Source organism: Ascaphus truei, chromosome 7 (genome assembly GCF_040206685.1).
Source record: "Ascaphus truei isolate aAscTru1 chromosome 7, aAscTru1.hap1, whole genome shotgun sequence".
In the NCBI taxonomy this organism is placed as follows: domain Eukaryota; kingdom Metazoa; phylum Chordata; class Amphibia; order Anura; family Ascaphidae; genus Ascaphus; species Ascaphus truei.
Window position 1 is genome coordinate 29,021,535 of NC_134489.1, and position 22,542 is coordinate 29,044,076.

Below are 22,542 nucleotides of genomic sequence, written 5' to 3' on the forward strand. Positions count from 1 at the left end.
AGCATCAGGAGGTGCAGGACAGGGAGTCCCTTTATAAGGTGGCTTTTGATAAAAGGTTAGATAGAGCTTCCAAGATCAGAAGAACTTCTGAACTGGTAAGAGATAGAGATGAGAAAACGTTTCTTCTAAGTTTGCAAACCTGGTGACATTGACCCCTTTTGTGAAACTTAAAAAATAAAAAAAATCTAACTTTTTGAATAGTTTGCAAGGAGTATGCAGATTACAAATTTCCACAGCTGAGTAAAGTAAGAGTGTGAGAGAGTGAGTTTCAGTCCTATTTTAGCAGAGTATCCATTGAAGAGAGTCATTTACATTCCACATGGAGAGGTACCTATGATCACATCTAAGATACCTGGGAAATATACCAATTTCAGTCATTTGCATATACTCTCTCCCTCTCCTATTTCTGGGAGAGATTCCACTCTATTTATATCCAATTTAAAATGTTGGCTTTCTCTGTGACTTTGTCCTTTTTGACCGCGCTTTTAAGAGTGAAAGACCCAAAACAAACTTTTTTTGTAAACGGTGCGAAACGTAGACACAGTGAATCTCTAATAAGAGGCACGACCTTATTTTACAAACATGTACACATGTATGCCGGGCTGCCTGCTCAAGGAGGTGTTTGCTGCCACAACCTGTTTTTTGCTATTGGACATTTCCTGCATTTACTGGACACAAAGCTCTCCAGTGTGGGGCATTAACCCTATAGCACCCTGCTTTGCCAGCTAACTCCACTGCTACTTACTGTAGATAGCCTTTATAGTGTTGATATATACCTTTTAGGTTCAGACCCTTATCTTCCAGTTTCCCTGTTACTCACTTAGGGTTAGTTGGCCTGAGTCCTGTGCCTCACAGCCTACCTTCATTCTGTTGGGATATTCAGTGATATCTTGTCACTGTGTCTCCCAGGGACATTGTTGCAGGGTTTAGGGAAGTACCAGGTGACTACGGTCTACCTGGGAATGGGCCTGTAGAAGGGGTTCCTATACCCCGAAACGTGATGTTGCCCCCCTTGCCCTGGACTTTTAACTCCCCGTGTTTTACCTTTTTTTCCCTCTCCCCTCTCCCTTTTCCCCTTCCCTGTCCCCTCTCCATTTTCCCCTTTCCTGTCCTTGTCCCTGCCCTAGCACATAGTGCTTTCTTTTTTGGTCTTTGTTTGACCATTTTTTGCATCATTCGTGTACCATTAAATACTTACTTTTGGCTGATCCATTTACTATCTGTTCTTTCCGTTTGAGTGCTGGGAACATTTGTGGTTTATGTACACATGTATATTCTTGTCAACTTTATCACTGAAGTGTAATTGTAGCACCTTTTAATTTTAATATTCCAAGGAGTCCCTTCTACATGCTAATTTGCACTATTACTCCTTATCTATTGTTGAAGGCTTTGCTAACTGCTTCAATTTAAAGGATGCTGTCCCTTCCACTGTAAATTCCTTTACTCCTTCACATTCTTGACTATTTTATTCATAACAAAGCTCTATTATGGTTCTCCTCTTACTGTACCTCCACCCTTGTTTCTTCAGTACTGATGTAGCAGGCTTCATAGGTCCCTTACATAGTTACATAGTTACATAGTAGATGAGGTTGAAAAAAGACTTCCGTCCATCAAGTTCAACCTATGCTAAATTTAGACAACAGATACTTTATCCTATATCTATACTTATTGATCCAGAGGAAGGCAAACAAAAAACCCCATTAAGGGGAAAAATTAATTCCTTCCTGACTCCAAGAATTGGCAATCGGATTAATCCCTGGATCAACATCCTTCCCATGTATACTTATTTGGTATATCCCTGTATAACTTTCCCTTGTTGTAGGATATGTTGTCATATTCTGCACTATCACTGCTGTTGAATCCTATGGAACCTGTGTGGTGTTCTGTGTTATAACGGGATATGTTGATTTTTCTGGGGGAACAATGACGACTGCTACAGCTGTATCTGTCATATTAAATCCTTCTTATGGTCCATTCCACTATCTCTTGGTTAACACCAGGTTTCTAGTATGTGGCCTTTCGTCTTTTCTCACTATACGCTCACAATGGATAATCATCTCATGAATTTGTCTATATACAGTATGAAGCTAACACTCAGATTTACCTGTGAAGTCCTAGACAGCCTCCTGTTATCAACATTACTGTTTCTATGGTACACATTTACTAAAGTTATCCAGGAGCTGCACTTCATTCATTGTTTGTCCTTCATTGCTTAGTGCAAGATGCTGCTACAGACGGTGCTGCTGCTGCTGACACTGTCGGTAATTGGGGGGTACTGTGCCACATGTGGTGAGTGATTACATTACCCCAGCAAAAAACAAACTATAAATAACGTGTTTTTACAGCTATATCAGGCTTCATCGTGTGCTCAGGTGGGATATGTACTGTAGCTATATTGTGCATCAACACCACCACTGAATACTATGGAACACTGATCTTCTGCGTTAGAACAGGATATGTTATCTGGTGGAAAAATGTCACTTGCTACATTTATTTTGTATTTCTAAGGGGCAGATTCACTGTCTGTTGTGAATTAACGCACCAGAGCAGGCAATAATTGGCGTCGTCTGAAATGGGAGTTCACGTCCATTTGGGTGATTAACCCATCACAGACTTAATGAACGACTCCCAAAGGCCCATATCCAGAAAAGAGTTCAAAGTTTTAGTACACCTTAACTCCCATTGAAATGAATGTGACTAAAAGTGTGCTAAAGCGTATCCCCCTTCTGTGGAAAATGCTTGTCTTACTGGCACAGCTTGTGAAACTGTATACAAATAAATACTTTCTGAGGCCAAATTTTAACAATCCTACTGTATGTGTACAACTTGAAATACACTCAATTGTACTCTTGGCTTTGTATGTATATGCATGAATATCATCTTGCATTTTTCTTCTTATGGGCAGTATAGAAACATATCTTTCATGTCATATTTTATGGAAATAAATGTGCGTATATGTAGCCATGCATAATAATGACTGCATACATCTTCCCTGTTGGCCGTAAGTCCTGGTAAATACAGGCCTGCCAACAGTAGTTATGGAGGTTTTCCCTCACACCCTTGTGTGGTGCCCTGTGTAAGGATGGGAGTGGCTGTATGCTCTGAGTCCCTGGATAGTGACCTCAGAGATGCGCCTGCCCCCTGGAGTATAAAGGGCACAACACTGACAGTTAGTGTTGTTGTTGGTTAAGAAATAGTAACCAGAAGGTACAAGGTTGGAGAATCACTTTTGTGACCCTAGTGCAGTAACTAGAGGTAGCAGAGTGATCGTTTAAGTTTGTCTACGCCATACTGTGTCCAGGGACCTGGCACAGCGGTGATCTCCCTAGGAGAAAGAGAATCCCACCTCATTACGGGAGGGCGTACCTGGCAAAGGGACAGCACGGAGATATGTGCTGCTAGAGCCGGCAGCTGCATGGGGCAGTCTGCTACATCTTTGTATTCAATAAAGATGTCCTTGAGAAAAAGAACCCCACTGTGTGAGTGTGAGATTACTCAACAGTGGATGGCACCAAGAAGGAGTTCCTCACCAGGACCATCTCCCTGCGGAAGCACAGATCCTGATGAGGTGGAGGCGCTGCACATGATGTAAGTTGGACTCGTACCCACTACCTCAGCTACCTGTCCTGATGACATCCCCTAATAACACCAAGCGGGAGACTCAAGAGTCCTGTAACTTGCAGGTGCACCACCACACACGCCTTGTAATGGGAGACTGGTTAGCCTACACGGGCCAATATGAGATTGGTTGGGTCAGGCCAGAGGGAACACCCGTTACATATATATACATATATACATACACACCCACACATATACAGTATGTGTGTATGTATACATATACAGTCATGTGAAAAAGAAAGTACACCCTCTTTGAATTCCATGGTTTTACATATCAGGACATAATAACAATCATCTGTTCCTTAGCAGGTCTTAAAATTAGGTAAATACAACCTCAGATGAACAACCACACATGACATGTTACACCGTGTCATGATTTATTTAACAAAAATAAAGCCAAAATGGAGAAGCCATGTATGAAAAACTAAGTACACCCTTACTGCTTCCATAGGAATTAAGATGCTAAGTAGCAGACAGGTGCTGCTAATCAAATGCCCTTCATTAATTGATCATCAGCAAGTGTGACCGCCTCTATAAAAGCCAAAGTTTTAGCAGTTTGCTGGTTTGGAGCATTCAGGTGTGTGTTAACACAATGCCAAGGAGGAAAGACATCAGCAATGATCTTAAATAAGTAATTGTTGCTGCCCATCAATCTGGGAAGGGTTATAAGGCCAGTTCCAAACAATTTAAAGTCCATCATTCTACAGTGAGAAAGATTATTCAAAAGTGGAAAACATTCAAAACAGTTGCCAATCTTCTCAGGAGTGGACGTCCCAGCAAATTCACCCCAAGGTCAGACAGTGCAATGCTCAGAGAAATTGCAAAAAAAACGAGAGTTACATCTCAGACTCTACAGGCCTCAGTTAGCATGTTAAATGTTAACGTTCATGACAGTACAATTAGCAAAAGACTGAACAAGTATGGTTTGTTTGGAAGGGTTGCCAGGAGAAAGCCTCTTCTCTCTAAAAAGAACATGGCAGCACGGCTTAGGTTTGCAAAGTTGCATCTGAACAAACCACAAGACTTCTGGAACAATGTCCTTTGGACAGACGAGACCAAAGTCTAGATGTTTGACCATAATGCACAGCGCCACGTTTGGCGAAAACCAAACACAGCATATCAGCACAAACACCTCATACCAACTGTCAAGCACGGTGGTGGAGAGGTGATGATTTGGGCTTGTTTTGCAGCCACAGGACCTGGGAACCTTGCAGTCACTGAGTTGACAAGGAACTCCTCTGTATACCAAAGTATTCTAGAGTCAAATGTGAGGCCATCTGTCCGACAGCTAAAGCTCGGCCGAAATTGGGTCATGCAACAGGACAATGATTCCAAGCATTTGTTACATATCTTTTTTCCTCTATTTTAAACAAGGGGTCCCCCCGTTTCTGACATATTTAATTTGATATTGTTATTATGATAACTGGATTCAGCCTTATTCTGGTTGTCAAAGAAAGCTGTGACAGCATCACGCGATGACATCTGTATGTATGTATGTATGTTTGTATGTCTTTATTTATAGAGCGCTATTAATGTACATAGCGCTTCACAGCAGTAATACACATGGTAATCATATAAATAACAAATAATATAAATAACACATAAAGGGGAGAAGTGCTTCAGACATAAAAGTATAATTTAGGAAAAGGAGTCCCTGCTCCGAAGAGCTTTCAATCTAATTTGTTGGTAGGTAAAACATACAGAGACAATAGGAGGGTGTTCTGGTAAGTGCGTCTGCAAGGGGCCAAGGTTTATGCTTCCTTGAGCAGGTGTGTTTTGAGGTGGGTCTTAAAGGTGGATAGAGAGCGTGCTAGTCATTGTGGGGAAGGGCATTACACATCTCAGCTCCTAATTGTGTGACTCCACAGCCATCATTGTTTTACTTGCTGCTGAGCTGTTTTGGGGGACCTCCTGGTTCATATAAAAAAGAGACAGATTTTCTTTTTTTGGGGAGGGAGGAGGATTGCTGCGTTATCTATGTGTTATGTTGTGTGTTTTTCTACAACTACATTGTACAGCACTGTAAAATATTGGCTTCTTAGAAGTACATTTTATTTTTAATACAGCAAATCAAACAATTAAAATAAGAGATCATTTTCTAAAGTTACTTTAATTTACGTGTTTTGGTGAAACTCACATATATATGCAAATTATTTGTGTAGATCATGCTTCCATTTCTGAGAAGACACTGAACATTCTAAACTTGTTGGCCTGCTGGGATGATAACGGACAAAGCTACAAGCCGAATTCCTTCTACCCAACTGGTGATTATGTCTATGGATACAGGAACTGCAAGGAAATCAAATGGTTACACGATGCAGCCAAAGGTGGGTGAATCTCCCGCATAGCTGGCCAAAAAACAAACTTGTGTAAATTATTTAACAATTGAATAGTCTTACACTAATCCCTTACACAGTCCTTACACTAATAAAACCCTGCTAAAAGTAAAGATGATTGGATTCTGAAAAAAAAAGTATGAATTGCTTTTCTTAAGGTCTTCTGCATGGAGGAGTGTTTTATTTTAATTTTTCCACATTGTTCTTTTTAGATAGGTAATAAAGATAAGGAGCACAGGGCTGGGGGTTGCCAGTGTAAACTCTTAACGAACAAACAGTGACAATAGACAGGGAGCAGCCGGAGGAAACAACACTTCTCCAAAATCTCAGCTCACCATGTTTACAAACTAACTTTTAAAAATACTTACAGTCTTTGTATTTTGGGAAAACAGACATTAATCACCCAGCCATAACCTCTTCAACATTAGTAACTCTTCTGCTCCTCCTTATACTTCAGCTCTTACCTATTAGCTTGATGGATGGGGGATTAATGATCAATCCTAAGAAGTGTAGTGTCATGAATAATTATGTTTGGTAGATAGCACTGGCTTCAAAATCTCATCGCGGCAGTTTTTCTACATAAAGCATTATTACTATTGGATATAGTTTCAGTGGAGGGGAATTAAATCTATATCTTATTCTATAGATGGAATTTACACTCTGACCACTGAAAATGGAATGACCTACCAGACCTTCTGTGACATGACCACCAATGGAGGAGGTTGGACCTTGGTGTCAAGTGTTCATGAGAATAACATGAATGGCAAGTGTACATTTGGCGATCGCTGGTCCAGTCAGCAGGGGAACCGTGCAAATAACCCTGAAGGAGAAGGCAACTGGGCCAACTATGCCACATTTGGGTTGCCTGAGGGAGCCACCAGTGATGACTACAAAGTATGAAGTCTTCATTTGGGGAATTATAATCCGTTGCATTGTATTTTGGGCAGGTTGTGCTATGTTACATTTACCTTATCACTAGAAGGAGGGCAAGCAATATACTGCTAAGCAACAAAGAACCAACATGACCCTTCTTCAAAGGGGATGCTAAACTTTTTGGCAATCATGTTCAACATAATTAATTGTATATAAAATGTATATTCTAAAGTTAACATAATTACTGTAAATAACCATTTATTTGCTGTTACCTTGAAAGTTCATTGTATTTTTGTAAGTAATAATCAGATCACCTCTAAGATGCCTCTTTTCCAATGTAACCAAGCCATAGCAATTTCTCAAAAGACAGACCATCCGCACCCTTAATTTGGTGGCTCTTCTCTGCACTTTCTCCAGTTTCAACTTGTGTTTTCATTGGCAAACCATTTAACAATCAGTATTGCATCATTATAGTTACCTGCTGTTTATTTATTTATTTATAAAATATTTTACCAGGAAGTAATACATTGAGAGTTACCTCTCGTTTTCAAGTATGTCCTGGGGTGCTGTGCACTCTGTTCTTCTAGAACCCTGGCTACTACGATTTAAATGTATAGTTATATTCAGTGGTTGACAAATCACCAAAAAATCTACTCGCCACACAAAAAAATCTACTCGCCACCTAGTACCAAACGTATGCTGCTTGGGTCAATAAGAGCTCACCATGATGTTAAATCCACTCGCCCGGGGCGAGCAAATGTATAGGTTTGTCGAACACTGGTTATATTCATCCAGAGGATGAAAAACCCATTGAAGCATTTGGCAACTATGTTTCTAGGGAAAAGCATATCCTTCTTCTTTTTTTTTCAACTTAAATTTTATTTAGAACTTACATGGTTTACAAACATGGCATTCAGTTGTAACATGGGAACAAACTCCCATTGGTAAGCAACCACCACATATATGTACTTACAAATACAGACAAACGGGGCTGACGAACAGACAAAGCTACAACACAGCCCCCAAGGGGGAAAAGAGGGGGGGAAGGGAAGGGGGGTAGGTATCATCCTGCCGTGGGACCGCTTATGACTTTACGCCTGCTGGCTCTCTGCGTCTGGGGAGACTGAGTGCCCTCCATAAATCGCTCTTACCCTTCTGTACCGGCTGGTTCCATTTTCGCTGAGGGGTCTCTAGTCGGTCAGAATCATCTGTTTCGTCCCTGTGTAGTGTCGTCAAGGGAGTACGCACCTTCCACTATTAATGCCATATCGTGGCCCTGTCCACCCCCGGTATGTCTGTCTGGGCCAACCATGGCAGCCAGACTTTTAGAAAATTTGTACCAGTGTCATTGACCAGGCTTGTCAATTTCTACATCTGGCAAACCGACCAAATCCTATTTTGAATCTTAGCAATTAGTGGGATTTCATTTTGTTTCCACTTTGCTGCGATCTCCCCTCGTACCGCCATCGCAAAATGCGCCATCAATTTATTTTCACCTTTGGAGAGACCTTGTTGTGTTCTGTTGAGGAGGAAAAGCCAGGGGTCTAGCGGGATGTCTGTGCCTAGGATCTTATTCAGCCAATCTTTAATAGAGTCCCAGACCAGGGCGATCTTGGGGCAAGACCACAGCATGTGCAACAGGTCTGCTTGCTGTCCGCATTGTCTTGGACACAATGGGGAGTAACTGGGCAGAAATGTAGATAATTTTGTGGGGGTGTGGTACCATCTCATCATAACCTTATATGCGTTCTCCCTTAAGGTCGTGCACATGGAGCTTTCAGCAGTTGCCGTCACGATCTTTGTCCAGTCCTCTAGTTCTAGTACCTCCCCTAGGTCAGACTCCCACTTAGTCATATATCCAGTTTTGTCCGTCACCATTGCGCAAGAACTGGTCACTTCTTTGTACATCTGCGATGTGAGTCCCTTAGTGGATGTCCCTGATTGACAGAGCTTTTCGAAATTCGTTAATTGGATGTGGGGCTGACTTGTCTGATAGAATGCTCTGATCTGGAGGTATCTAAAAAACTCGGCATTGGGGATGTTTTTGCTAGATTTAAGTAGATCAAATGTTTGTATGCCTCGCCTACCCTCCAGATCCACTAGTCTGGTGATATTTTTTGTGTTTCCAGATAGTGAAATCCGCGTTGTTCCGGCCCGGAGCAAACATTGGATTCCCCCACAGGGGGGTCATACCAGAGGATCTGTGGGTCAATTTGCATTTGAGTCTGGTGGCCTCCCATACTGAGAGCGAGTTGGTCATTAAGGATAGCGGCATTTTGGTGCATAACCGCACCTTTTTGGGAAGCCAAATTAGATGTTCCAGCTCTAGAGGGGAGCATAGTTCTTTTTCTAAAGCCACCCATCTTTTTGAGTCCGGGTTAGTGTGCCATTGCACAATTTGGCATAATTGAGCCACCTTGTAATATGACAACAAGCAAGGTACCGCCAACCCCCCTGTTTACCCATTATCTGCCTGCCTACCATCGCTCTCTTTCCTCCCCAGATAAATTTATTTATTTCAGATTGAAGTGAAATGGATTCCTTCACCCTTAACGGCACTGGTAGGGTCTGGTAGAGGTACAAGAGGCGTGGCAGCAGATTCATCTTAATACAGTGGATCTTCCCTATCCACGAAATTTTATAAGTGGCCCATCTCCTAATGTCCCCTCTCAGGGTATGCATCAATTTGGGGTAATTTGCCTGATATAACATATTGGTTGTCTTAGTGACATTAATACCCAGATATCTAATTTGCTTCGATTGCCAGTTGAAGTTGAAGTTTAAAGCAATCAGCTTCTCTACATGTTTGGGTAGGTTGATACTCAAGGCTTCCGATTTCGGATGGTTAATTTTGAAACCAGAAACCCGATTGAATCTTCCCAACAAATCGAATAGATTTAGCAGAGAGGTAAGGGGTCTTGATATTGTCAGGAATACATCATCCACATATAGTGCCACCTTATGCGACTCTTTTCCAATGTCAATACCTGTGATGTCTTTGCTATCCCGTATCTGGGCAGCCAATGGCTCCATACAATGTGCAAAGAGGAGGGGGGAGAGCGGGCATCCCTGCCTCGTTCCGCTCCTAATTTGGAAGGGATCTGAAGAAAATCCCTGGTGGGTAATCCTGGCCGACGGGGCCGAATAGAGAGCAAATATAGCTTTTATCACCCGTTCCCCCATCCCAAATGCTCCAAGCGTGGCCTCCAAATAAGGCCAGTCTATCCTATCGAATGCCTTTTCTGCATCCAGACTGAGCGCCATAACTGGTATTGATCGTGAATTGGCTATTTCTAATAGATCAATGATTCGTCGGGTATTATCAGATGACTGCCGACCTGGGATAAACCCGACTTGATCTGGGTGCACCAGTCTGGGTAGGATGAGACCCAATCGATTGGCCAGTAGTTTAACGTTAATTTTTATATCCGAATTAATCAGGGATATTGGCCTGTAGCTTCTACAGTCCTGTGGGTCCTTCCCCTCTGGGTCCTTCCCCTGCTTATGTACTGTATTACGGAGATGGACGCCTGGAGCATGTGCTGAGGGAAGGGGGTAACTTCCAGTACTTGATTGAACATGCGGAGGAGATATGGGGACAGCTGTTTCCTGTATTTTTTGTAATAGAGATTCGAGAATCCATCAGGACCTGGGGCTTTAGAGGGTTTCAGCGTTTTGATAACCTCCGTTAATTCCTCCATTGTAAAGTCACTACCCATTACCTCTCTGACAATCTCACTCAGATTCGGCAGATTCAAACCCTTTAAGAAATCCTTCAGGGCCTTTGTCGTCCCGGAGGATCTGGTTACCTTTCCCTCATCATATAATTTTTCATAGAAGTTCTTAATATATTATTATACATATATAATACAATATTTTTAGGGTTGGTCGTGATTGCTCCTGATTCCAGGCGTAGGGCCTGAATGTTATAATTTTTTGTTTTGGGACTGAGCAAGGTGTCTGGCTTGTTTGCTTTCTCAAAGAATCTTCTCTTAGACCAACTTAACGATTTCTCAGCATGGGAAGTAAGGAGTAGGTTTAACTTAGTTTGGGCATCTCTAATTTGTTGGAGGGTGGTCGAATTCGGGGACTTCTTTTGATGGTCCCATAAGCTCTTTAGGTCCCTCTGTCCCTGTATGATTTTGGCGCTGCTCTCTCTCTTTATTTTGGCCGCTAGACTAATCAATACCCCTCTTAATGTTGCTTTGTGTGCCTCCCAGAGGGTTGAATGTGAGCGAACGCTACTTTCATTTTCGTTAAAAAATTGTTTAATTTCCTTTTTAATCTGCTCCATTAGTTCAGGGATTTTTAATAGGGATTCATTCAATTTCCAGTTTGCTCCCGGTCTGTCCAACCCTATCTGTGTGCACCATAGCTCTATGGATGCGTGATTCGACCACGAAATATCGTGTATCCCCGAGTGGGCGATCTTTGGGACCAGTCTACTAGAGACAAAGAAGTAATCGATTCTGCTGAATGAGTCATGGGGATGCGAATAGAAAGTGTCGTTTCTATCTACTGGGTGTAGTTCCCTCCAGACATCAACCAACTGTAAGTCCTTAAGCCCTTGTTCTAGGGCCGTGGGTCTAGACATTGTCCTAGGTCTGGGGGGTCCTGATCTGTCTAGGGCTGTGTTCAGCACTGTGTTAAAGTCACCTCCTACTCTCAGGGCCCCTTTACTGTGTTTTTGAATTGTTGTGAATATTGTTGTGAAAAAGACCGGGTCGTGTCCATTCGGCGCATATATTGTCACAATCGTTATTGTTTGCTGATTTATGGACCCCGTAAGCATAAGAAACCTGCCCTCTTTGTCTTTTTTCACAGCGTCCACCACCAGCCCCACCCTGTTGTGTATCAAGATAGCAACCCCTCGTTTCTTTTCTGCTGCAGTGGACAGAAATACTTGTTTAAATTGTTTATCAAAGAATTTTGGGAAGCTGGTGTTACTAAAATGTGTTTCCTGAATTAACACAATATCGGCCCTTTTTCTATTGTAGTCAGTAAGTGTTACCTTCCTCTTGCAGGAACAGTTCAGCCCTTTGGCATTGTGTGAGATAAAGGTTAGAGACATGTTGTACGTGTGTTCCTATCTCTCTTCAGTCGCGGCGCTACCTTGGGTATCAGCTCTTCATCGGGGAACTCCCTCTCCCCTGCAGTGCTCAGCAGTTCGCTCAGCGTCGGCGTTGCTCCACCTGGGTAGGACGATGGGTGGGGTGGGGACAATACAAAAGGAACATGGGACACAAAGGGAAAACAGAACAAAGTGGGAGAGGTGCCTATGGTCCGAGACCACTGCCCCTCCCTTGCCTTTGGGTTATGGGAATTGAGCGGGGCCCCCTCCCTCCAGCTGGGGCGCTCCCCTCCTCCCGCTCCCAAGGTCTTTCTCGAGATTCTGGGCATCTGCCCCGATCCGAGTCCAAAGACACATGACAACGACCGGACCTCCGTCCTGACTGGCCTCTGTTTGCCAATATCGTAATACTTAAAGCATCAACTCTAGCTTAACTCTAAAACTCAAAAACACAAGAAGAAAAAAAAAACCCTCTTGATGACTGGAACGTAAGGAACAACTGTGGGGAGTCTCTCTGTTGTCACATATTTATCCCCAATCTTTCTCCCTCCCGCCCTCCGAAACCCCAGTAATCCACATCCCCCAAAACCGCACCCTCTGTCACTAATTTGTTGATTTTTGAACCCCTTTATAAAGCTCTTTGCCCTCCTCTGGTTCTCATGGCCTACACCCCTCAACTCCATCTGCAATCCCCCACCTCCTATCCAGATCTTATATACCGATCTACATGCTTCTGACCTCCCTATCTGTGTCTCTCCTCTCTATCTCCCGTTGGCCTTCCAGCTATCTGTGTATCCTTATCACCTCCTTCCCCCGTCTTACATAATCTCCTCCCCGATCCCTGTGATGTGACCTTTCCCTCTCCCCCTCATCCCTTCTCCACCTCCTCTTATCCCTTCCCCTCATCCCCATGCTTTGTCTTTAAATTTTCTGTTTGTTGATTTGTCTTTATTGATTATTACTCGCTTCTTCCCCGTATATTTTACCCCCGTAACCAGCCCTTTGCAGGCAGTCTTCCCCCCCTTGACATTGCCTATCCGATTCCTTGCATCTCTTCCTGTGGGCGTCCAAGGCTCGTCTCCTCTCCGGTCGCATCCCGCCGCCATCTTGGAGGTGGCTGGTCCTCTCTCTCCTTTAGTTCTCGCGGGATCTGACGTCACATCATCCCCCTCTGCGTCACTCGGTCCCTCCTCCAGCTTATTGAGCAGCCAGAGCCGATCCAAGATGGCCGCCAGTCCCGGAGGAGCGCTGTTAGGGTCCAGAGGTAGCGTGGGGCGGCATCTCAAGAGGGTGCAACAGGTCCCAACCCAGGCTCAAAACCGTAGAGCTCCGAAGATGTGGACAGGAACAGGTAAGATAACGTTTCTTCTGTAGATCGCGGGCCCATTTCACTTCGGGCTCCATGGCTGTTTATTTTTGTCATTTTTTTCTAGCCTCCTTCCAGGCTGGATCAGGGGCCGGTCGCCCTCCCCTTGCTTCCTCGGGTATCTTTTCTTGGAGCCCCAATTTGGATAGGAAGCTCTCACCATCCTCCAGTCTCCTTAGGGTGTTAGAGGCACCATTTCGCGTTACCAGCAGCCCAAAAGGATATAGCCACCTATATCTGATACCCTCATCTCGGAGCACCTTGGTGATGGGGGTAAGCTGTCTCTGCTTGAGCAGGGTGGTGGGCGAGATATCTTGGAACACTTGTAGTTTGTGACCCTCAAATTCAACATCGTTTTGGGTCATTTGGCACAAGGATTCCTTCACTTTAAAGAAGTGGAATCGCACTTTGATGTCTCGGGGGGGGGGGGGGGGCGGGTTCCCTTGTTGCGGCCGCGACCTCAGGGCCCTATGACACTGGTCTAGGTGTATGTCCTGCTCTCCCTGTCAGGCATTAGCTGAGTCAGCCATCTGCCCATGAAATCTTCCGGATCAGTCTCGTCCTCAGGCACCCACCTGATCCTCACATTATTCCTACGATCACGGTTATCAGAGTCCTCCTGTCTGTCCATAAGGTCCCTCACAGTATCCTTCACCTGGGCCAGTTGTTTGTCCGTTCTGTGCTGGGCCTTAATGGTGGCGTCAAGCTTTTTTTCCAGGGAGTCTGTTCTCACCCCAATGCCACTTATATCAGCCCTTAGCGCCGCCAATTCAGACTGGAAGCATCTTTTGATATTCAGGCAGAACTCTCTCATGTCTCTCCGTCACATCACATCATGTCTTCTCCCTGCCACTGTCTTCCCTGTCCTCCTCCTCCTCCTCCGACTCGGTGCTGCTTCTCGTGGGCCCCTCATGGCTTTTGGTGCGCGCCGAGTCTCCCTTTGCGAAATAATCTGTGAGAACCGCGGAGGTTCTCTTTGATCTCGTCGCCCTCGACATCATTACACTTTAAGGTTTGTTTGGGTCTAGGTTTGGTGTGCGTCGCTGAGTTTTTAATGCTTTATTTATTTATATAAACACCGCCTGTGGACGGAGCTAACTGTTCACCAGACCATTCAGTCAGCCGTCGCGCATGCGCCTCAAGCATATCCTTCTTAACTCCAGTAAATAAGATTGCCCAAACTACAGTATGTTTTACCTTGTTTGGCATACTCCTGTACACCATTCCCTTCTAAAAAGATGACCAATCTTTTCTTAAATGTATCTAATGTATCCGCCATCACAGACTCTATGGGTAATACATTCCACATTTTAATTGCACTTACTGTAAAGAAACGTTTACTTTGCTGCTGGTGAAATCTCCTTTCTACTCATTTCAATGGGTGACCCTGTGTCATCTTTACTGTCCTTGAGAGGAAAAGTTCAGTTGAAAGTTCCTTCTGTTGACCTTGAGAATGTTTGTAAATAGTAATTATATTCCCTCCTGGATGCTTCTTTTCAAATTTAAACGATCTATAGTTATTCCCCAGGTGTCAAACCTTTCCCCCCCTTTAATAAGGTGATGGTTCTTCTCTGCACTTTCTCCCGTTACTACAACTTGTGTATTCATTTGGCAGCTATTTAACAAAAAATATTATAGCATGACGGTTGCCTGGTGTGTTCCTTTTTCTTCCAGAACCCTGGCTACTACGATATAACTTCCAAAGACTTGTCTGTGTGGCATGTGCCCAACAACACTCCATTGGCATTGTGGAGAAACTCATCTCTTCTGAGATACCGAACAGAAACTGGATTCCTACAGCATGAGGGGGGGAACCTCTTTGGATTGTATCAGGTGAGAAGAGAACCTTAAGGCTATGCTTAGAGTGCCGGTGACGGCGACGCAACGGCGACAATCAGGCTATGGTCGCTGGAAAAATCGAATTGAGATGACTTCCAGCGATCGCGACCAAGCCGTTGTGCCATTGCGTCACACTTACTATAAGCTCACACGATGCATCAATGCATTTGTTTTGACGCGACGTCGCTGTCGCCGACACTATAAGCGCAGCCTAACAGCAGATCACAAGAACACGACCACATTCTGTCTTCAGTCTATCAGTTTACATTTAGATAGGGCTTTGAGCAGGACAAGGAATTCGTCTCATGTATCCCCCTGCTGTCAATTCCATATCTCTTAGGCTGCAAAGAGTAATAACTTGCAGGGCTGGCTGCCTTGGGGCCCACACCTTCTGGAGCCCCATGGTCCCTCTTCCTGTCGGCGCTGGATCCAACTTCCACCCGACCAGAGGAGGAAGATCGAGGAGCGCGGAGCTCCCCCATCTGGTCGGAGGTGGGGGGGGGGGGGGGGTGTAGTTGATTCTTGGCGCCGACAGGAGGAGGAAATGCGGGCTCCACAGACCAGCAGAGAGAGGTGTGTAGGTGTGTGTCATATCCATTGAAACTCATATCCTTTACTGATGAAGAAAACTGATATGTCTCTAATAAATAAAAGCTTCACTCATTTTATATGGATGGCAAAAGAACATTGTATTTATCCTATAATATAATAGATCTCAATTCTTCAATGATGTGGGAGGAATGTATTTCACAGATGTTAAAAATGTTAATTTGTCATGTTTGGTTCAATACACAAAATATTGGATTTTGACCTCCAGATCTTCACGAACACTGCTTTAGAGAACGACCTGGTCCCTGTGCTACCTTAATTTGCCTTTACATAGCTTTTCTTCATGTGTACCAATGGATTTAAAAGGCAATGTACTGATATATGATATTATTTGAGCTTGGCAATTGATTCACAGAAGATACAAACTCTTCCCCACGGTGTCTATTTATTTGCCAATTCAAGGTAAATTTGATTTGCCTGCGGATAATTCTGGAGCTCCTTTTTGTGGAAGGGAGTGCAGGGACTTAAATGGCTGAGGGCTCTCTGGCTTGTAGTTTTTTCCTGGTGCAGAGTTTTGGAGAGAGAGCTGGCTGGAAGTCCCTTCCTACAGTATGTGATCAAGGTGATCAATCAAAATAATAAGCACCTGTAAGCAATTATTGAGTTATACAAAGCTACAGTTGCATGGTACAATATGTGGTGTTTTCTGGGGGCACAATGTCATGCAATTTAGGGCAGGGACTTGTGCTTTTAAAATTGTATGTACATAGCTGAGTACATGGTCATTGCTAAATGAAAAAAAGTATTCATTTATATGTTACTGCTAGAAGGTTAACACTGACTCCTCCTTATGTACTTGAGTTCAGAACAGCAACATTTTTTGAGTGAAGAGGCAGGTTTAATAAAGTTAATATTTATTATATATATATGTGTATGTTAGAAGCTCAGAGACCATTTCTCCTGCTCGTTCTTTTTCCCAGAGCCTCAGAGTACCATTGCACTCCAAAAATTTGAAGAACGCACTATAGATTTATCTTGTTGATCCAAGTTCCCCTTCTCGTGTGGACAAAAACGTTTGTAAAGCTTTATTTCATCAGATCATACCAAAATAACTAGATCCCTGTGCGGCATCTTAGTCGGTGATAGTAAGATAATAATAATAATAATAATAATAATTCCTAAATCAATACTGTCAGAAATCCACATCAGCTGAAGTTGTATGAATACAAATGAAGTAAAAGTGGAGATGCTTTTGTCACTCTAACAATTATTAGGTACCATTGAGTCTGGTCAGGTGGGTTATAGGAAGGAAGGACTCTATAAACCCATGGTGTGTAGTTTGTACCTCTGTCTTCATACTGATGAGAAAGGTTTGAGGGTGGCAACGTTGGCCTTTGACAAAGATGACTAAATTATCATCTTGCAATAAATGTATAATTCAGCGAAAGGAAGGATGCCCAAGGCTTATGTTTATCCTATGGGAGATACAGGACTCTCAGCATTTGTAGCACCTCCATTTAAGGGTCCTGATATTTCACTGTGCTTGATATTATAAATGTGCCACCAGATCTTTAAAAAAAAATATATATATATAGAAATACACTATACAGTATCAGTGGTTCTTAAATCTCCCCTCAGGGCCCTGAACCAGACCAGGTTTCTGAGGCAACCACACTCCTTTTAAAATTAGGTGCATTCACCTGTGTGTACAGTAAGTGAACTAGTTATTCTTAACAACGACTGACCCCCCTGAGGAAAGGTTAGAGAATCGCTGCACTATATAATATAACACTCACCAACTCAGTGTTCTTCTTTCCCTCTCAGAAATACCCAGTGAGGTTCAATGCTGGTAATTGTTTGGCACACAATGGACCGGCCATTCCTGTTGTGTATGATCTCGGAAACCCAGAGAAGACAGCCAACTACTACTCACCAAATGGGAGACGTATGTGTCACAGTCTCATGAACATATCACATGCGACAGATGATGTTTGATATTTATTTACAGATGTAGCCCTCTTTATTGTCCCTTCTTGTATGAGATATATTGGGATATACTGCTCTATCACTGCCACTGGTTCATATGGAAACTCTGATATTGTGTGTTATAGTGTACCTGGTGGAACAATGTTGTGTGTTATATCTGTAGGTCCCGTTATTCCCAGAAGATTATGGCTTTTCTTATGCAGCGCCTAATATTATACACATCAAAACAGATGTACAATGTACAGGTATAGCATTTGCCCTTATTTCCCCAGATAGCACAACATATCTCATTATAATGCAGAACATCACAACGTTTCCGTAGGATTCAAAGGCAGTGTTGGTGTACAATATCACACTATAATCCCACCATGGCAGAGGGCTACAGATATATTGAAAGGACATAGAGTTATCATTGGAGAATGGAATCACTGCCCCAAGAAGCTTACAATGACAGTGAATTTACTAATACCAATAACTGCAGATCGGGTGCACAATGTCTATTTGCAAATAATTTTCTAAAGTTAGTCTGATGTTCTGAATAGTCTGGTTTCCTGATAGGAATAATGTCTTCTTTGTAAAGTTGCTGGAGCAGTTATTTTATCTAGTATATTGAGTTAATATTTTAGCAGTAATATCGGTCATGGGTAGTAATAACATTTAACTAACCAGAAGGTTCTTCACAGATTTAGAAGTACTGTATGTACAATGCTTTGCAGTCTCCGGTGTCTTCTTCATTTGTACAAATGTTTCCATGAGAACGCAAGAGAAGTAGTGAGACTTTGTGAACACTGTTACCAGCTATAAAGAACTCTCACTGGTCAATGTAATGGTATCACAACCTGTGATGAATAAACACTTCACGATTAATAAGGCTACCAAACCTTTGCACTTATTGGGTCTGTTTACTCCCCTGAGAAATGAACTCAAACACACATTGATACTTTCACATACTGTATAGTATAAATAAATTTGTGGTGGATTGTGGGGCAACCAATTAACAAATTATATAGACAAATAGTCACCCTTATTGTATGCCAAGGGCATCCCTAACACAGGTACATCTTTGCCAGGAATATCCAGCCAATAAAATTTTCCATGAATGTTACACAATGCACATAACTTTTTATGTTAAATCCACTCAGTAATAGATACTCCATATGTACTTTGCACAGCTGCAATGCTATACCAACTATGGGCCATATTTACTAAGCAGTCTTCCACTGTTGGGCACCTTGTAGAGCTGAAGGACATCTTACAGTCCATTCAAGTTAATGTTCTGCAAAGTGTCTTCCAGCGACAGGAGCTTTGTTATGGCAGAAGATTTTGTAATTCTGATTTGAGGCTCCGTACACCATCACAAGTCACAACGACACAAATGATGTGCCGGGTTTCTATTTCCAATGGGAACTTCCGCAAAAAGTTATGTCATTTGGGTGTGGGAGTTGTAGTGCAATGTGCAAAACAACTGCACAATAATTTGCCCCACCAAGTACATTCGTTTTTAGCGAACTTGAACATTTAGAGGGGGTGTGAAGGTATCGGGGCAATTTGAGAAAAACTGGGATAGAGAGAGACATTTCCATCTTGCACCTCTTTGTAACTAATTTTGCATTGTGTGCGTCAGTTTGTGATTTGGGGAGTATTAATAGAAAGAGTTACGTGGCACAGTAATAAAGGGATATGTTATATCTTGTGCTCATTTAGCTAATTTTTCTCCTCCAATAAACTTACCTGCACCATATTTCGGAAAGTTGACAAACAATCTTCTTACATATGACACGACTAAGAGGGAAAACAAGGAACATTGCACTGAAACATTTCTTTGCATTCATACATACAGGTGTGCCTACGAGTATTCTAAAACTTACCTTAAACTTGCCTTGGAAATTCTGGGGCTATCACCAACAAGATCTGGGTACATGCTGCAAGAAAAAGGGGGGTGGACTGGGCGCTTCTAAAGCAACATTTCAGTGACATTTCTGCAGAGACTAATGGCCCATCTTATTAACACAGCAGGGGTCCCTGGAAGTCCCGTTCAGTTTAAATGGGACTGCCAGGGACCCCCGCTGTTAATCCGATGGGCCGTCTGTCTGCAGAAATGTCGCTGAAATGTTGCAGCATGTACAGTACCAGCATGTACCCAGCATGTACCCAGCATGTACCCAGCATGTACCCAGCATGTACCCAGCATGTACCCAGCATGTACCCAGCATGTACCCAGCATGTACCCAGCATGTACCTGGGTCTTGTTGGTGATTGCCCCAGATTTGTTTTAGAATACTCGTCAGCACTACAGTAAGCTTGCAAACTGTAAAGCGTATTGATTAAGGACCATGGTGCATTACCCATCCATCGGTGCATGTCCATCTATTTATTCCATATTGGGTTTGTATTTTCCCGCGTGTTCACCTGTCTCTCCCTATTACGCAGAGGAGTTTGTCGCTGGCTACGTTCAGTTTCGAGTGATCAACGGTGAGAAAGCTGCCCTGGCTATCTGTGCTGGAGTGAAAGTGACTGGCTGCAATCCAGATGCTGTGAGTACTGGCCTGGGTATGGGTACCAATACTCACTCTGCTACTGAAGTATAGCAGAGGAGTTAAAGGGGGAAAAAGGTTAACAAAGGGCAGTGACATTTGTCGGAGATGAATTCTTTACTATTAGCAATAAACCTACAAGGTTAATCTGAATCCCGACACACCCAGGTCTCTAGGCGTCGTCCCCGGCGGCGGCGGCGGCGGCGCGTGCAGCTCTATTCCCCGGTCTCTGTAGAGCTGCATGGGGAAAGACGGGGGGTGGGTAGGGGGGTGCGGCCATGACGTCACCCGTCAGGTTCGTCCTCATTGGCTGAACCGCCGGGGGCGTGGCCAGCGCTCCGTCGCCAGATCTTAAGACAGTTTTTCTGTCTTCCGAAAAATCTGGTAGCGCAACGCGACGGCCAGCCCTGTTAGTGGGCCGGTCCCATTGAGGGATGGCTCTTGTCCCTGCAGCGCACACCATAACGAACACTGCAGCAGGCAGCGGGGACCTAGCCTAAGGGTTTAGTAGAAGAAATTCAACGCAGTGCCACTGAAGGGGGTGTGACTTTGTAAATGATTGCTATAGAAACCAAAAAAATGCTTGTTACATTATAATACATTAACAATGTCATTCAGAATAGTTTTTAAAAAAACAAGAAAAATGCTACAAGTATTTCTCATAGTACAGAACTGATTTATTGGGGGGAAAACACACATGATATTGTTTGGTCTGCAGCTTTAATCAAAGTCACAAGAAAAGCTGATACTAGGATTCAAATTGGCAGTGACATTACTCCTAAGCTAGACCTTCACCAAGCTAGTTCTTTAGTAGTAGTTGTAGTAGTAACACCCTGTGTATTGCTCCGCTCTTTATTGGTAAAGCATTTTTGTAGGTTGCCTAGGACTAGAAATCTCCCTACACCGGAGAACCATGGAGATTAAGGATAATGCATAGTTGCTTTGGGGTGGCGATTGCTTGAGCTCTTCAGCTATTTTCAATGACCCAGTGATTCCCATTCCCTTTTGCAGACCTGCATTGGTGTAGGTGGATACATCCCAGAAGGAGATCCCAGGCAGTGCGGAGACTTTGCTGCCCGTGACTGGGACGGATATGGGACACATAGGGGCTGGAGCTCCAGCAAGGACATCACAGAGGCGGCTGTGCTGATCTTTTACCGCTAACCATTTAGTGAGATACCAATGACATTGTTCCTCCCAGATAACACAATATATCCTGTTATAACGCAGAATATCACCGCGATTCCATGGCAGTGTTGGTGCAGAAAATCGTACGTCCCCCCCTTAACTTACCAGAAGGGAAAATGAAGTCAGCTACGTCTGTACTCAGAGTGTTGTCTTAATAAAACATATCCCTGCCTAAAACTTTGGGTGTGCTGGTCTATGTTTTTACCTGTAAGGTAAATAATGACGGTGACGAAAGCGGTCAGGCGGCCATATAATAAAAATAATGTCTTCGTTTATTAGCCCTTGTGTCCTACCAGTGGTGTACCTAGGATCCCTGAGAGTGTGGCACTTTCACACGGTCTGTGACAATGACCCATCTTTAAAGTGAACTCAATGTGATGCCCTGCCCTCCCCTTCCAGGTTTCCACTGTGACATAGGTCTCCCCTACTTGCTGCCCCTCTATATAAGTGTGTGGGTGGCAACCAGAGTATGAAGAAAAAATATGGCCGTGCTGTACATGCGACTGGCATCCACAGCAGATTGTCCAAATACATCAATAACAGCCCTGATATACACTTCCATGCCTTGGATTCTGGACATGTAGTACCTCACCCCATGTTTCATGGTGGGCTGCGCCTCAGTCCCAGCAGTGACAGTGCTGGAACTGGAAACCACCACCAGTGCCCATGATGTAGAGGGGACCACAGGGATGGAACTGCGAGCAGCTGCCACTGAGGGAGTGGCAGTTTCAGACAAACACAGTCTCTCTTCTTACCCACAATCCTCTTAGGGTAAACTCCAGGGGTCTCAGGTCCAACCGTGATGATGTGAGAGACTGATTTAGATTTGCAACGTGCTGGTGGCGCTGGTGATGGTTGTGCTGTATTTACAGTTAATTGTTTATATTGTTAATATGTCATAACATCTATTGGTTGTTTTAGTTAATAGCTTACAATCTACTATTATACCTGTTCCTAGCACAAATCTATGGTTCAGTATTCTGCTGTTTAGGCCTGTAGCTAGCTGTCTCCTGATTTAAAGGTGAAGGGGCACGTGTATATCCTCCATTACTGGAGTTGGTGCAGCCTGGTTATTGGTGAGTTCCCTGTATCAGATCCTGACTATACACAATACAGCGTAGGAAAGCATTGTCTTTTCACCCTGCTTCACCTAGTGCGTCTCATGGACCCTTGTATTGATCC

The 22,542-nt window shown here is 43.5% G+C and overlaps 1 protein-coding gene across 1 annotated transcript; it reads left to right on the forward strand.

Moving 5' to 3' along the window:
* LOC142498873 (intelectin-1-like) lies at window positions 1-21,537 on the forward strand. The gene is made up of 8 exons (XM_075607492.1): window positions 1-95; window positions 2,217-2,289; window positions 5,781-5,945; window positions 6,601-6,848; window positions 14,939-15,097; window positions 17,477-17,597; window positions 20,069-20,172; window positions 21,184-21,537. The coding sequence occupies exons 2-8, from the start codon at window positions 2,223-2,225 to the stop codon at window positions 21,334-21,336; spliced, it is 1,017 nt and encodes a 338-aa protein (XP_075463607.1). The 5' UTR covers window positions 1-95; window positions 2,217-2,222; the 3' UTR covers window positions 21,337-21,537.
* The last annotated feature ends 1,005 nt before the right edge of the window (window positions 21,538-22,542 follow it).

Bases quoted from the DNA above. Each gene is read 5' to 3' on its own strand.
- LOC142498873 (XM_075607492.1), top strand. From the start codon at position 2,223: ATGCTGCTACAGACGGTGCTGCTGCTGCTGACACTGTCGGTAATTGGG. The intron at 2,290-5,780 runs GTGAGTGATTAC...TTATTTGTGTAG, and splicing joins GGGGTACTGTGCCACATGTG to ATCATGCTTCCATTTCTGAG. The intron at 20,173-21,183 runs GTGAGTACTGGC...TCCCTTTTGCAG, and splicing joins CTGGCTGCAATCCAGATGCT to ACCTGCATTGGTGTAGGTGG.